The sequence below is a fragment of the Schistocerca piceifrons genome, chromosome 9 (assembly GCF_021461385.2).
Source record: "Schistocerca piceifrons isolate TAMUIC-IGC-003096 chromosome 9, iqSchPice1.1, whole genome shotgun sequence".
NCBI classification, from domain to species: domain Eukaryota; kingdom Metazoa; phylum Arthropoda; class Insecta; order Orthoptera; family Acrididae; genus Schistocerca; species Schistocerca piceifrons.
Genome location: NC_060146.1, coordinates 207,617,824 through 207,634,045, shown reverse-complemented (window position 1 = coordinate 207,634,045; position 16,222 = coordinate 207,617,824). Strand labels below are relative to the sequence as shown.

The following is a 16,222-nucleotide window of genomic DNA, read 5'->3' as shown; positions in this document are numbered from 1 at the left end:
TGCAGATGACGTGGCCGCAAGTGACTCTGAGCTGGCAGAGGCGGTTCGTCAGGGTCTGGAGAGGGGCGGCCAGCTGGCGGCGAGGCTGAGGGAGCGGGAGGCGGCGGCGGCGCAGAGGCAGCGAGTGGCGCGGGGCTCCCCCGAGTACCACCACTACCTCACCAATGTCGCCAGCGACGTGCAGAGAGCGCGCATGGCCGACACCCTGCAGGACCTGGCCAATGCCAGCGCGCTCTCCAGACAGCTCTCCCGCCAGTGAGTACCGCGCTGGTCGAGCCCCTGACGAGTTCACCTCAAATACTCTTATCGGCATTATGACCGACTACCTAACAGCTGGTTCGTCCACCTTCGGCACAGATAACTGCAACGACGCGTCGTGGCACAGGAGCGACGAGGCCTCGGTAGGTCGCCAGAGGGAGTTGGCACCACATCTGCACACGCGAGTCACCCGATTCCCCTATTCTGCGGAGTGGGGCAATGAGCTCTGACGCCACTTCCAATCACCTCCCAGATGCATTTGACCAGGTAGTTATCTGACAAGTTGGGAGGCCACTGTGTTCCTCAAACTACTCCGTCACACTCCCGGCATTGAGACACGGTGCATTATCTTGTTGAAAAATGCAACTGCCATCTGGAAACGTTATCCCCACGAAGGAAGTACGCGGTCTGCAAACAGTGTACGGTACTCCTCAGCCGTCACGATGCCTCGCACTGGCTCCACTAGACCTGTGGATGCCCACGTGAATCTTCCCCGGGGCATAATGGAACCTTCACCAGCTAATCTCTGTTCCCACAGTATGGGTGTCTAGGAGCTGTTTACCTGGAAGATGCCGGATTCGCGCTCTCTCACAGGCACAATGAAGAAGGTATCGAGATTCGTCAGAATGTACTGCTCTGCCACTGTGCCAGTATCCGGTGACTATGGTCAAATGAGCATTTCAGTCTTAACTGCCGATGTCACGTGGTTAACATTCACACACGCGAGGGTTGTTGGCTGCGAAGGCCCACAGTTAGGAGTGTTTGGTGCACCGTATGTCAAAACACCCTGTACTCTGTCCAGTACTAAAGTCCGATATTAGTTCCACCACAGTTCGCTGCCTGTCCTGTTTTATAAGTCTGTCCGGTATATGAGGTCCGACATCTGTAATGGGGGGTGGCTGCCCAACCCCACGACGTCTGGATGTCGTTTCACCTTAGTTTCACTATATGTTGAGGAAACTCACCACACCACACCTCGAATACCCGACAAGTCGTGCAGTTTCCGAAATGCTCGTGCCGAGCCTCTGGGCCATCACTGTCTGCGCTCGGTCAAACTTATATACATGACTGCCTTCCCCATTCTACACACGCACTGCACTCTCACTGGTACTACATGCGCCGTGCATGTCTGACTAGTAATCATTCCTCTCCAGGTGACGCTGCTATCGCCTGGATGGGTTTATATTGATAGTAGTTCGGTGGCCATAATGTGCTGGCTGATGAGGGCAAGTTCGGCGAACAAAATGTTAAACTTTCATGGCCGGAAATATCACATTTAATAATATGTTCCGGGTTATTACGTCATGATTTAGATAAGATTACTTTTTCTTCCATAGATTCGTGCTGAGGAGATCCTCATAGGTGTGGAACATGTTTTTTTTTTTTTTTTTTTTTTTAAAAAAAAAGCTGAAATAACAATACTAGTAGTACGAATATATACAATACATCATTTGTTTCTATTAAAAAATTCGGCAGTGGAGTAGAAGGAGTTGGCCACTAGTAAGTCTTTCAGGCTCCTTTTAAACGGATCTTTATTCGTAACTAAATTTTTTATGCTTGCTGGCAAATTATTGAAGATGAGTGTTCCTGAGTAGTGGACCCCTTTTTGAACTAAAGTAAGTGCTTTTAAGTCCTTGTGCAGATCATTTTTGTTCCTGGTACTGTATGTATGAACTGAGCTGTTTCTTGGAAAAAGAGCTATATTATTTAGGACAAATTTCATTAAGGAGTAAATATACTGAGAGGCAATAGTTAGTGTACCCAGTTCTTTGAAGAGGTTTCTACAGGACGTCCATGAATTTACTCCACAAATAATACGTATTACATGCTTTTGGACTCTGAAAACTTTTGTTTGACTTGAAGAGTTACCCCAAAATATTACACCATATGACATTATGGAAAGAAAGTAGGCAAAGTATGCAAGCTTTTTCATTTTTATGTCACCTATGTCTGCTAACACTCGAATTGGAAATACAGATTTGTTAAGGCGTTTCTGCAGTTCTGTGGTGTGCTCCTCTCAACTGAATGGATTCCACATCTAAACCCAACGTTTCGTCCCATCTCCAGAGGACATTCTCAGGGGGATCATAGCTTCTTTGAGTGTCTGATCCACACCCTGGCTTGCTACTGACGGCACCAAAATTCCATTTATGCGTGCTTCCGTGCAGTGGCGTGACGTCACACGTTTTGAATACCCAAGCACAATTGACTATTGTCAACTGCTGTCGTTCGCTGTTGCTATGACCCTATGGTGGAAGACTGGTACACATCTTCTACATCACCGCAATCCAGAGGTCATTCAATATGACACACTCCTCCTTCCTATTGAAATTCCTGGGGTACTTTACAATCACTTTGGCCTCTCCATATAGTCTGTCATTACGGATGTTACTCAACGCATAGTAAAAATCTTGATAAAACAGAACATCGCGGTTATCTACAAACACACCTCGAAGATAAAAGATAACCTAAAATTGGCAAAGGATGCTCTCCAACTGCTGGAAAAACCACGAATTTGTAGAATTCCGTGTAGCTGTGGGGAGGGGTACGTGGATACTACAAAAAGAACTGTCAAAAAGAGACTAGAAGAGCACAAGGGCAGATCTACAGGGTTAAGAGTGTGCCGAGAATACCAAATTTCAGGCATTACATCTGACCACGGACAAAGCAGTAGCCGACAGCCTCCACTTAAAGTGACAAAAGGTTTATGTAGAGTTGTTAGTGCTAATAGACAAGCAACGCTGCTTTAACTAACTGCAAAAATCAATGTGGAATGTACGATGAACGTATTCATTAGGACAGCGAGGCGAAATGTGGTGTCGGCGGGCTACGGCAGCCGACGATCTGTGCAAGTGCCTCTGCTAAGAGCACGACTTCGCCTGCAGCACCTCTCCTGGGCCCGTGACATTTTCAGTTGGACCTGGTCAGATGAATCCCTATTTCAGTTGGTAAGAGGTAAATGTAGGGTTCGAGTGTGGTGCAGAACTAGCGAAGCTGTGGACCCAAATTGTTAGGGAGGCACTGTGCAAGCTGCTGGTGGCTCCATAATCGTGTGGTTTGTGTGTACATGGAATGGACTTGGTTCTACTGAACCGATCATTGACTGGAAATTACTGTGTTCATCTACTTGGAGACCGTTTGCAGCCATTCGTGGACTTGACATTTCCAAATAAAGATGGAATTTTAATGGTTGACGACATGCCATGTTACAGGCCACAATTGTCTGTGATTCCTTGAAGAACAATCTGGACAATTGGACCAAATACTTTGGGAACTCAGACTGTCTGACACGAATCCCATCGAACACTTATCGGATGTAATCGACAGATCAGTTTGTGCACAAAATCCTTCATTGGGAACACTTTTGCAATCGTGAACAGCTATAGGAGCAGCATGGTTCAATAGTTCTGCAGAGAACTTCTGACGACATGTTGAATCCGTGCTACATCGACTTCTTGCACTACACTGGGCAGAGGAGGTCTGACATGGTGTTAGGAAGAATCCCATGACTTTTGTCACCTCAGAGTAAGCAAGACTGTATCAGCGACAATGTCCATCACAATCACACTGGTGTGGTCCGAAGATAATTAAATTTCAGGTGCAGACATTCGGATCTACAAAAAGTCTGTAAGTTCACACCTGAAAACGTGTTATATCTAAAAGGAGAACACTGCAAGCTGAACAAGGAGCCAAACAACACAGAAACTGCAGCATAGGTGACTTGGAGGAGTGCAGTGTGGTCCAACAAGTCACAAGTCACTTTGTTTCAAATAATACACGGCGTTGGCTGCACCGACAGCTGAATGAGCCATTTCACCTGAAGCACTTGAAGACTGTAGTTCAGGCCAGAGATATATTCTGGGGGTGTTTTTTGTGCCATGACTGAGGCCCACCCATTCAGGGTACCATAAACATGGAGTAGGGTGTTTATTTTAACATTCTTGGTCACCAAGTCATAATGATGAATATGTGTTTGACACTCCCTTCTTCTAATATGAAAACAGTCACGTTCATAGAACTACATACATACATTTTTTGAGGAACATTCAGTTACCCTATCACATCTTGATTCACCTGTTAAATCACCCAACCTTAATGCCCAAGAAACTAACTGCAACTGTTTGTAATTGGGTGACTTGGAAGAGCATATCCAGGATCTGAGCTAATGGGATAGGAATGAGGGGATGACATAATAGTTTCCTTGGCAAATGGATAATTAATTTTGACATTTCACAACAGGATTCATGTGTGGCTTGTGAAGACCATTTTTATCAAGGACACAGATGACCTCGCACCCTACTCGTTGTACATGTCTAAGCTGAGCCATCCAACACATTCATCTCAAAAAATTGTGGAACTCTTTAAGGCTCTATTTGCTAGTGTCAACAGTGCACCCAGCCAGGGACATTGTAGTGTTACTAACTTGGTTATTGAATGAAGTTTCTCAGTAACATCTTAACCTTGCAGTCTTTTCAGTCTCTTGTTGAGAGTTATTTGTATTTGTCATTAAACTGAACATAACAGATTCCACAACAATGATTTGTAGTTGACTTACTTGCACATTTATTATTGTATACCCACACACATATGGGCAATAATCAGCTTATCTAATGAGTTCAATTCATTTCAACAAAGACCAGACTATTACACACACATTTCCTAGTGTTGACTGTGACAGTTCTTTTCAGAAAAAACTTCCATAATGAAGCACTGGCTCATGTCTCTACCTGATAAACCTTCACTCAAGCAAAGTATGAAAAAAGATTAACAGTTGCAAATATTTCTCAAAGACAATCACTGGGCCTTTAACAGTCCATCAACATAAAAAATCATGGTGTCCATTGCAGCCAAGCTGTTCCACATGGGCTCACACTGAATAATTTGACGTCACACAAATCATTAAGATTAAATGAAACAGAAAATTCAGGATGGAATAATGACAATTTCCGGGAAAGGACAGATTGCTACTGACCATATAGAGGAGATGTTGACTCACATACAGGTACAACATGACACTACTAAACAAGTAAGCTTTTGGCCAACAGGCCTTCTTCTGAAGTAGACAAAACAACACATTCACGCAAACACAACACACACACACACACACACACACACACACACACACACACACACAACCACTGTCTCTGGTTGCCAAGGCCAAACTATGAGCAACTATGGGTGGTGGCAGAGGCAATCTTGGTGGTGAGGGAAGGGGAGCCCCATCCCTGCCATAGCCTCCTCATTAGCTCCCACCACCCAGATTTCCTCTCCCACCACCCATAGTTGCTTGTAGTCTGGTCTTGTGTGTGTGTGTGTGTGTGTGTGTGTGTGTGTGTGTGTGTGTGTGTGTGTGTGTTGTGTTTGCGTGAATGGGTGTATACTGGGTGTATCAAAAAGAATTTTAAAAATCATAACTGTTAGGTTATTTGAGATATGTGCATCAAAAATGTACTGTTGGAAAGAAAAAACTCTAGAGTTTGTTGAGACAACAGAAAGTGTTTTGTGTTCTATGTTTTGCACAATGGGGATCAGTAATAACTGTTCATTGTGACTTTCATACTAGGTACAGTGTGGATCCTCCTACAGCACAGAGCATTAGACAATGGCATGAACAATTCCGAGAAACAGGTTATTTGTGTAAAGGCAAATCACCAGGCCATCCCTGAGTGTCTGACACAGATGTCCAATGCATCTGCCATAGTTTCACAAAGAGTCCACAGAAATCCATTCACCGTGCAGCTTGAGGGCTCAACATGCCCCCAATGTCCATCTGGCATGTGTTTCATCAACATTTACACATGAAACCGTACAAAATTCAGCCACTTCAAGCTTTTCGTGAAGATGATAAACAACAACATGTGGACCTCTGTAACTTCCTTCTTGCAAGAGGGAGGATGACACTTTTCTTCCATGCTTATTAGTGTTTAGTGGCAAGGTGACATTCCATTTCAATGGAAAGATGAATTATCATAATGTGCGAATATAGGGTATGGAACAACCACATAAATTTGTACAACATGAGAGGGACTCTCCAAACTACTGCACTAACATATGCCATGCATCTCAAGGGGGGCACATTGAACACCTATGAAAATGTATGAAAAAAACCTTTTTGAATTTCCCATCCATCAAAAAATATGTATACGTTTATCAGTTTTAGAAATATAGATGTGCCAAATCAGATGATCCTTTTTTATGCAACCTGTATTTTGTCTACTTCGGAAGAAGGACTTTTGGCCAAAAGCTTACTTGTTTAGTGGTCTTTTTGCTGTGCCTGTCTGCAGCTCAACATCACCATCATATAGTCAGTAACAGTCTAGTGTTTTCATAAAACTGTTAAGACTGAGTTTTATGCTTGGTACTTCACACAGTAATGAACTTTAAACAATGTACAACTATGTGGTGGCTTACCACATTCCAAGTAAGTTTCTTAGGTTTGTAATTCCAGTAATTTATTAAATTTATTAATTAGTGACTTATCTGGATGTTGAAATATGCTGCCTGGTACAGAAAAATTAGGGCAGTGACCCTATGACTTATCTTAGACAATAGGTTGAAGAAAATCAAACCTACATATCCTAGATGTGCAGACTTAGAGACAGCTTGTAACAGTGTTGAATGGAACACACTCTTTGAAATTCTGAATGTAGAATGATAACTTACAGGAAGCAAAAGACTATTTAAAACTTGGAGGGAAACCACACTGTAGTTATAAGGGCCAAAAGATGTGGAAAGGAAGCAGTGGTTGAGAAGTATGTGAGATAGGTTTCTAGGCTACCCCCGAAATTATTCAATCTGTACTTTGTGTAAGCTGTGAAGAAAACAAAAATATTTACAAAAGGAATTTAAGTTCAGAGAGAAGAAATAAAAACTTTGAGGCTTCCCAGTGACATTTTCATTCTGTCAGGGAGAGTAGACAGTGCACGTAAAAGTGTTCATCAGTTGAATATCAATAAGACTAAAACGAAAGAAATGGGATGTAGTCATATGCTGAGAGAATTAAATTAGGAAATGAGACATTAAAACTAGCAGATGGGTTTTGCTATTTGGGTAACAAAATAACTGCTGATATCCAAAGCAGGACATATAAAAAATGCACAATAGCTATAGCAAGGAAAGCAGTTCTTACAAATCTTTTGTAACATACATGTAAAAGTTTGGAAGTCTTGTTTTGGAGGTTCTTGTCTGAGGTGCAGCCTTGTATGGAAGTAAACATGGATGTTAGGCACTTCAGGCAATAAGAGAACAGAAGCTTCTGGAATGTGGTGTTACAGAAGAATGCTGAAGATTAGATGATTAGATCAAATAACTAGAGAGAATGTACTAAACCGAATAATGGGAAAAGGAAATTTGTGACCCAGCTTATCCAAAAGATGGGTTGGTTGATAGAACACATCCTGAGGCATCAAGGAAATATCAGTTTGGTAATGAAGGGAAGTGGGAAGGGGGGGGGGGGGCAAGAATTATTGATGAGGGAGATCTAGTTGTTGAATGAGACACAGTAAGTAGGTGCAAACTGATCTAGGTTACAGTAGTTATTTGGAGAGGAGGAAGGTTTTACAGGATAAACTAGCATGGATAGCTGCATCAAACCAGACTGAAGACCATTACAACAACAATATGATTCTAACTTAAATTGTTCACTGTATAAGATCTGTCAACTAGAATGGCTACAGAAATGTATGTCAGGGCTCCAGTCAGTTCCCTGAGTGTAAGAGGAGTGTAGTCATCTGCAGTGAAAGCCTCTAATGGTTCTGTGGCTGTTTAGTGTTTGAGTGTCAATTGCAAGATAATGCTGTTGAGACATAATGATTTTAATACCTGAATAATCCATCTGGGAAACATTATAGATGTTGAAGTAAATTTTATCTCTGGAATTCTAAGAAGCAAAAATGGGTGTGAAATCCTTTGGGACTTAACTGCTAAGGTCATCAGTCCCCATTTTAAGAAGCAAGTGAGAAGATCCCAAGAATAGGGTGCAGACCCCTCAACATTTTCACAATGTACTTTACAATAGGTTAGAAAGAATTTCAGTGTTTTTCAAATGTAGGGTGCAATACAAAAGTTATGACACCTTACAGCTTTCATATTTATTAAAGAAAGACATAGCTATCCCAGTTTCCAGTTTCTTTTGCTAATTGTTTGCTAAAAACCAGATTGATCTTGGAAAGGTGACTGTATTTCTAACAATGAGGAAGAGAAACTATAGGTGTCATCAGTTACGAAAATATATATCGCCAAGTAAGAAATGTTAACTAATGTTGAAAGCTAACACTTGTGTCAACAATGTTCTTCAGTTTACCTTTGGTTAGACAACATCCAATTGAGTGATATTTACATGTCAGTGGATGTACTGTAGTTCAGTAAAGAGTCATCACATTTTCATTAGAGTTAAAAGGATAATCATCTAGGTACTTGCATAAGTGTAGCAATAAGCAGAATTATGTAGTTAAATGTATCTTGGGACTGATATTTTCTGCACTGCCAGCCTCATGTTTTGGCAGTCCTTAAGGCATAGTAACAGTGTGCAAAGTACCACTAGGGAAGTTAATTGCACTTTTTGAACTTTGAGCATGATGGAATGGCTATGAGTCAGCAACTTCCATAAACCAATAGGCCTACAACCAAAAACCAGCAAATTTCACTTTTTTTTATTCACTTGGTGGTGAGCTTTGGGTCGGGATCCATTTTCAGATCATCCTGCAGGGCAGAAAATCAAATTTACTCTTATGTACAATACAGGTATTACCAAATTTTAACCGTTCATTTGCACATTATTGACATTGTTTTTGCATTTTTTGAAATACCATTTTTGACTATGTTATATAAATCTTGAAACAATATGTTCTGCTTTTTTTGACATGTTCTTAAAAAAATTAGTAATGCCTGTATTGTACATGAGTGTAAATTTGGTTTCCTGCTCTGTAGGATGATTTGAAAATGGGTTCTGGCCCAAAACTAGTCATCGAGTGAACAAAAAAAGTGATATTTGCAACTTTATGTGGTTTTTCATTGAACTAATTGCAATTTGTTAAATCTACCGAAAATGAGCTTAGAACATGTCACTCGTTGCTAGCTGAGCAAAAAGGCTGTCTGTCGATGACAAATCTGTATAGTGGCAGAGCACGTGGTATGGCAAAGCCAGACAGTAGGCTGTCTGGTCTGTGGCAGCCAGCACAGGTTAAAGTGAGAGCAAGAGCAGAGTTCTCAGTGAGGTGTCAGCTGGCACCTGCCTCGTCAGTTGGCGAATGAGTGGCTTGTGTATCACCACACCAAAATAGGCACAGCTGTTGACAGAACCACTCTGGGAAATAGTAGTGGCTACACATTACAAGGTCTGTGGAGTGTTGTGATTTAAGAAAGGTGGGTGAATGTATTAACTTACAATGACATAGACAATGAAGCACCTAGAAGAGGAGGATGGAACAAAATGCAACTTCACTGGTTGAGAGTGTGTCTGACATTATTTCAGTGATTTCAAATCCAAGTCAAATTTATAAAGAAGCACCCAACACAAAGACGCTAGTACTCCGAAATGAAGAATGGGGTCTCTCCCCACATCTACTCCATAATCGCTGATAACGGCCATATGGGGTAGTACGTAACTTCCACTCATCACTGAACACAGTGCAGTGCTGTTTATCAGCAGTCCATATTTTCCGGTCATGGTATCCCTCCAAACATAGAGATATCAGCAGCCTATGCATGGAATGAAATTCCCTAATCAGGCTGCTGCTAGCCTCCAACCCATGCTGTGGGAGTATATTTTACTTGTTCTTGGATGCCAGGTGCAGATGTGAAGGGGTACAATGTGTTTGACGCACAGTAAGGTGATCCTCTCTCACAACGATCAAATATGGTCTGTCAGAACATCGATGACGAGCATGCCTGTTTCCATGTTCCCACATTCCCGTGCAGTCCACCATTGGGCCACTGTTACATGCATATGCCCGACAAATCTAGTTATTGCACATTTTGTCTAGTTGACTAAGTGGTCAACCAGAGTGAGGTCCATTTTGAACTCGTCACATGCTGATTAATATGTCTCAAAGGAGTACATGTCCTTCACAGTGATCACTCAGAATCTGACACTGTTCACTCCCCTCACATACCCTACCAGGCTAGTAACAACCCTAAACATAAACAATATTAAAATACCCTGGTAGCTATTACACCTGGCACAGAGAACTGCAACTCCCATCATTTATACATCCACCAGTTGTTTGTGTGTTTATGAAATTATATTGACATCTGACCATGTCTTCCAGGTATTTCATTTTTTATGCCAGGGAGTGTAATAGTAGCCACTTATGTTGCTATTGGCACATAGATGTTGGAACAGGCTGCAGTATTCAGTCCTGACCAGAACCTAATATATTACGAGCTATAGAATCCTACTTGCTTCCATTTTCTGGTGGAGTCTGCAGATCATAGACTTTTTCAGAGTGATTCACACTAATGTTGGCAAGACGAAGCAGACTGTTATCTACACCATACAAAGAAAGAGACAGCATGCTGTAAATTAATTCCCTTAAACTTCAGTCACACATTCTAATAGCTGATGAAATTGCAAATCAAATGACTACAATTGTGGGTTGATTACAAACACAGTAAAGAAATACATAAAATTGAAAACTTGAAATAAAAAAGCTCTAAGTGCCAAATAAGTATTCTCAAGGTTTTATGTGAAATGAGATCTACATGCCAAGCCCAATAATGCATAACAAGGTCATGAATGCCATGAATGACCATGTAGAAACAAATGCAATCAACAGATGGTATGTAGTTTAATAGCCACTACAGTTAATCTATGAAACAGCTATGCTCCATGTGCTTCCTCCTTACTGTTAGATGAAATAGTGCAGGCAGCAGTTGTCTGTAGTATTGTGAGTGAAAACAAATGATAAATTAAAGGAGAAAATACTGTGGCAGCGATAAGGAAAAAGCAGAAAAATTAATAAATAAGTTAAAGTTATAACTATATTTTTGACCCACCAGGATAGCCGAGAGCACTAATGTGCTGGTTCCTGGACTTGGGTAGGCGTGCTGGCACCTGACCAAATCCACCCAGCAGATTAATGATGAGGGCTGATATGCAGGCCAGCCTGGATGTGGCTTTAGGCAGTTTTCCACATCCCACTAGGTGAATACTGGGCTGGTCCCCCAATTCCACCCCAGTTACTCGACTTGCAGACATTTGAAAATGTTCACACTATTTTATGGCTTACACTAGATGCAGACAGCTGGGGTGCACTGATTCCATCCCCGGGGGGTTTGGGGTGGCGACAGGAGGGGCATCCAGCCACCTTCAGCCACTAAAATCACCAAATCCATAGTAACAAGACTGACCCCACGTTGCAGCAGGACAAAGGCACAAAGAAAATGATGAAAGTTGTAACTATATTCTTGCATAAGCTCTCTAACACATAATGTAAGTATCATTATTAGTTGCTAAGCTACAACATAACTGGACAGACTGTTATTCTTGAGTTGCCAGATATATTGTTCTAGGAGAGATAAAGGACATGAACAGCAAGCAAGACACATAAAGTCATTTGTCGTCAATAACATGAATGCATCTGACTCCTTAGATTTCAAGAAAGCTGCAGATTGTAATATAAACACATCAAATAAAAACATATCCAAAGTACAGTGGCTGTGGTGGGACAAACATAAGCCTCATGTAGTTAAGACCAAGGGAAGCTTAAATGATATTGAGGCCTGGGAAGGTATCCCTATTTTGAGAAAAGGTATAAGAGTATATGACATCAAGAAAATGCAAATATTTGCCCTGGATGTTACAAGCTGCATCATGATCATATATAATTTTACAAAAGCAAAATAGACTTTTGCAATCTTTTTGCTGACTATTAAAATATGGCATTTAGAGCTTTTCATTGCATTTCCACATTAAGTAAATTTTTCATACTATTACAATACAATGTTTGTAATTTCCTTTGTAAACTAAATCAGTACTATGCTTAACATTCAAATAAAACACATTAATAATGCAATTATGACTATTACTGCCTAGTATACATAAAGCACATTTTCTTCAAGTTTATGATTTCAGCGCTTAGAGCATTTTTTATTTCAGATCTTCAATTAATTTGCAAATTTCTCCCAGTAAATTATTTATGCACAAATTTTTGAAACTGCCAATGTCTTGTGGAATGATATAAGGAGCAGACAGTGATGTCAGAATAAATATGTGATTAACATAAATTACTGTCCACTCCCTTAGCTGAGTGGTCAGAGCATATGACTGCCATGCATTGGGCCCAAGTATGATTCCCAGCCAGATTGGAGATTTTCTCTCCTCAGGATCTGGATATTGTGTTGTCCTCATTATTGTTTCATCATCACTGACACGCAAGTCACCCATTGTGCCATCAATCGAAAAGATTTGCAACATGGCAGCTGACCTTCTCCAGATGGGGACTATCGGCCTTCAATGCCGTATGATCATTTCATTTCTCACCATCAGTTCTTTTTATTAATAATTCCATTATTGTTTTGGGTGTTCTGTTCAAATTTTTTTCATAACTCATGTGGTCGCAGAAGGAGGCATTTGCCAGTGTGTCCTCATATTAGTGCCATGTAGAGAGAGACAACCCTAATGCTCAGAAAGCCCTCACACTCACAGTAAAGATACAACATGTGGAAAGTCAGTGCAGCTTCCCTGCAGTGTTGGCAACACGGACTATGTTTTAAGCCATGGAGTCCCACTGTCAGGCCATACAATGGCCAGAGACACAACAGTCTTCCACAGTCATTGCTAAGTCATGTCTCATTTGTTTCTCACTCAATTTAAGTTTCTCGTGCATTCTTCATTAAGATGAGCATTAGCACAAGAGTCTGTCACCATGTTAGATAACAGTGTGCCCTGTTCTCCATTGCTCTGACTTAGACTTGCATAGTCCAGTGTGGCTATTAACTGCTCCATGTTGTGAGAATGTGGGATCCATGGACACCACCAGAGACAAGGTCATGCCTGAGGTTGACACTATGAACTACTGGACAACCATGTGCTGTCTTGCAAAAAGCTCTGTGCAATTTATCCCCAAGTACATTTTGGAAATAAGCAGCATTTTCTTTGTTTCCTACACAATTAATTTGAATAATACAGTCTTGTCATTCTGTTTTAACATGCCACAGGCTGAAGTAAGTGAACTTCTCGATTTCTGTAATTTTCTTAGTTTAATTATTTTCTCATGTGTGACAGTACTATTTCCACTTACAGTTTAGTAATGTGGTTAGTGACTCTCATAAGGGAAATGCTGCCTCAAATTTTCTTGAAGAAGATACCTGAATTGCATTAAAATCTACTGCAACTGTTTCTTGTTCTGTCCCATTATATTCATACACCAACTTTTGGCAGAAACACCGTCAGTATGATGAGAAGCCTAGCACTTCATGATCATGGTGGTAGGAAAATTTCTCTTGTGGTAAGGGAGAAATTTTTCTACCACCATGATCATGAAGTGCTAGGCTCATCTGAGATCTGCCAAGCAAGTGTCAGTTAGGGAATCAGGTAAAGTTAGATGGTTAATATGCCACCAGTAGGATTTCACCCATTCTTTCAGACTATCCCCAACTGTTACAAGTCCTCACTGCCTTGCATTCTATAATTCCAAGTTGATTGAATACTTCTGTAACACAGCTACTTCATCATCTCACTAATTGGCCTTGATACCCAGATAACACCGCATACTCCTAAGGTCCTCAGCATTAAATGTGAAAGACGGCTCATAATTGATTTGATTTGCCCTGTCAGGGTCCAATGAAGCAATTATGATTTGTCCACCTAAATATGTGAAGCACTAGATATTTGTTGTTGACTGTCCATGCCAGCCAGAGCGGCCGAGCGGTTCTAGGCGCTACAGTCTGGAACCGCACGACCGCTACGGTCACAGGTTCGATTCCGGCCTTGGGCATGGATGTGTGTGATGTCCTTAGGTTCGTTAGGTTTAAGTAGTTCTAAGTTCTAGGGGACTGATGACCTCAGAAGTTAAGTTCCATAGTGCTCAAAACTATTTGAACCATTTGAATGTCCACATAAATATACACAGCAGCATTTTTTTATTGCAATCATTGATTTTAGAGTTGCATTCTACTTGGCATGCTGTATGGATCCTGCTGGCAAAATCCATAAATTATTTCCTCAATTGATGCATTTAATTACCAGATTTTTTACAGTGGGAGTGTAGCCTTCTTGATGATGTAATCATCTTTCTCAATCTGTGTCATACTTTGTGAGGCTTCAACCAGTAATTCCATCTGTTCTACAAATACTTCTGTGTCAATGTCACAATTAAGTACAGCAGCAGGTGTTTCCATGTTTGACTGGCAGAACCACGAGTAGCCCAAATGACTCGGTCATTGCAACTGGGACAAACATGTCAATAAAAATAATTTCCCAATGTAGGTTGAATCCTACTGTTCTTGCTTTTCTCCAAAATAAGGAATCATCATTACAGTGCTTTTTCACATAAGGGTTCCACAGGCAATTACTTCATTACTTGCTGACCTTCCAACAATGTCCCAAGTATTTTTGTGACTACTGATCTGACCTCGTTGTATATGACTTTGGATCACTCGCAATGATCTGGCCCATTTAGTGTATTTTTGATGTTAGTCTCAGCTATATCTGAAGTGAAGTTGACACCATTAATTTAAACATCTTCTCCATTAGTCAGTGGTCTTACACTCAGAAAGCTATCACTACTATTTAAATAACAATGCTGACAGATGGAAATGAGCAACAAACACACAATATAAGAAATGGTACAGAACTGGTGATACAATAATGTGCCTGTCTCTGTTCGGCACAGTATGCATGTGTGTGCAGTGCGCAAGACCTGCCCCCACCTGGTCTATGTGGCAATTTCTCACTGATGTCTTCAGGTATCTATTGTTTTCCATTATGACACCATACCTACTCTAGAAGTATTGAACTGCATTGAATTGTTGTCAGAAATGTTGGCTATTTTAATATATTTCAAAAAAGCCGCAAAGGAGGTTTCTGGAAACAAGTACATTACAGGGAATCTTATTGTCCACTTAGTGACTGTTCTCAAAAATGCCATCCTCACTGCCCTGAAAGCCTTTACAAATTTGACCCCAGATTAAATAACTTTGGGCAATATTGCTAACTTTCATCTTTACTTCAAAGGCAGGAGGTCAGAACAACTGGAAATCCTCTTTGGTCATCACATGAGCCGTAAGTAGTATAGAGTTGTCTAGTGGAGCCTAAAAGTTTGTTTCTGAGTGAAGTACAGCTTTACTTTCAGCATCCTTCATTGTCCAGAAGCAGTGATGCTTTTGTTTTTTGGCAGGAGAGTAAAAGGTGTATGCCACACACTTGTCATTTTTAGCCAGAAATATATTTATCTTTGATGAGAAGTTCTTTGGGTCCTGAGAGATTGCTATCATCTTTAAATGGTATAGTTTCTGGTGCAAGCAGTTGACTTAAAGATCAACACATTATAGAAAGAATATTTGTGAACAGTTTGGACAATAATACTGGCCAATGAATTAATTCATTATAGAAATTTTAACTGTTGTCATGATAAAAGTCCTGCTAAATGTTATGTTTTGCCTGCTATCTTAATTGTTCATATGAATATTTTTAAAGCACATTCCTGTTAAAAAGTAGGTAAATATAACTGACTGCAAAACAAACTCTTCACTCAAAATAATTAAAGAAAAAATGCTACAAATTTGACACACATGCTTACTATTCATCTGCCATTTTTATGAAACAATAAAACAGCAAGGTAATCATTGTAACAGAACGATAAAACAGCAAGGTAATCATTGTAACAGAATAATTTAGAAGCTTGTAACATTCAGATTAACCCAGAGATGAAAAAGACCAGTCTAACTGAAAACCAGTTGTTTCAGTGATAACCACTTTCCCTATGTAGAATTGTGCTCCATCAGGTGGTAGCTCAAATTTGGT

The 16,222-nt window shown here is 40.7% G+C and overlaps 1 protein-coding gene across 1 annotated transcript in view; it reads left to right on the top strand.

Annotated features, from left to right (window-relative positions):
• The window catches only part of LOC124717288 (peroxidase-like), a 128,115-nt gene that overhangs the window by 37,532 nt on the left and 74,361 nt on the right, over positions 1-16,222 (top strand). Inside the window, exon 3 of the mRNA XM_047244102.1 lies at positions 6-255. Coding sequence (XP_047100058.1) covers positions 6-255 — 250 coding nt within the window. The remainder of the gene's footprint in view (positions 1-5; positions 256-16,222) is intronic.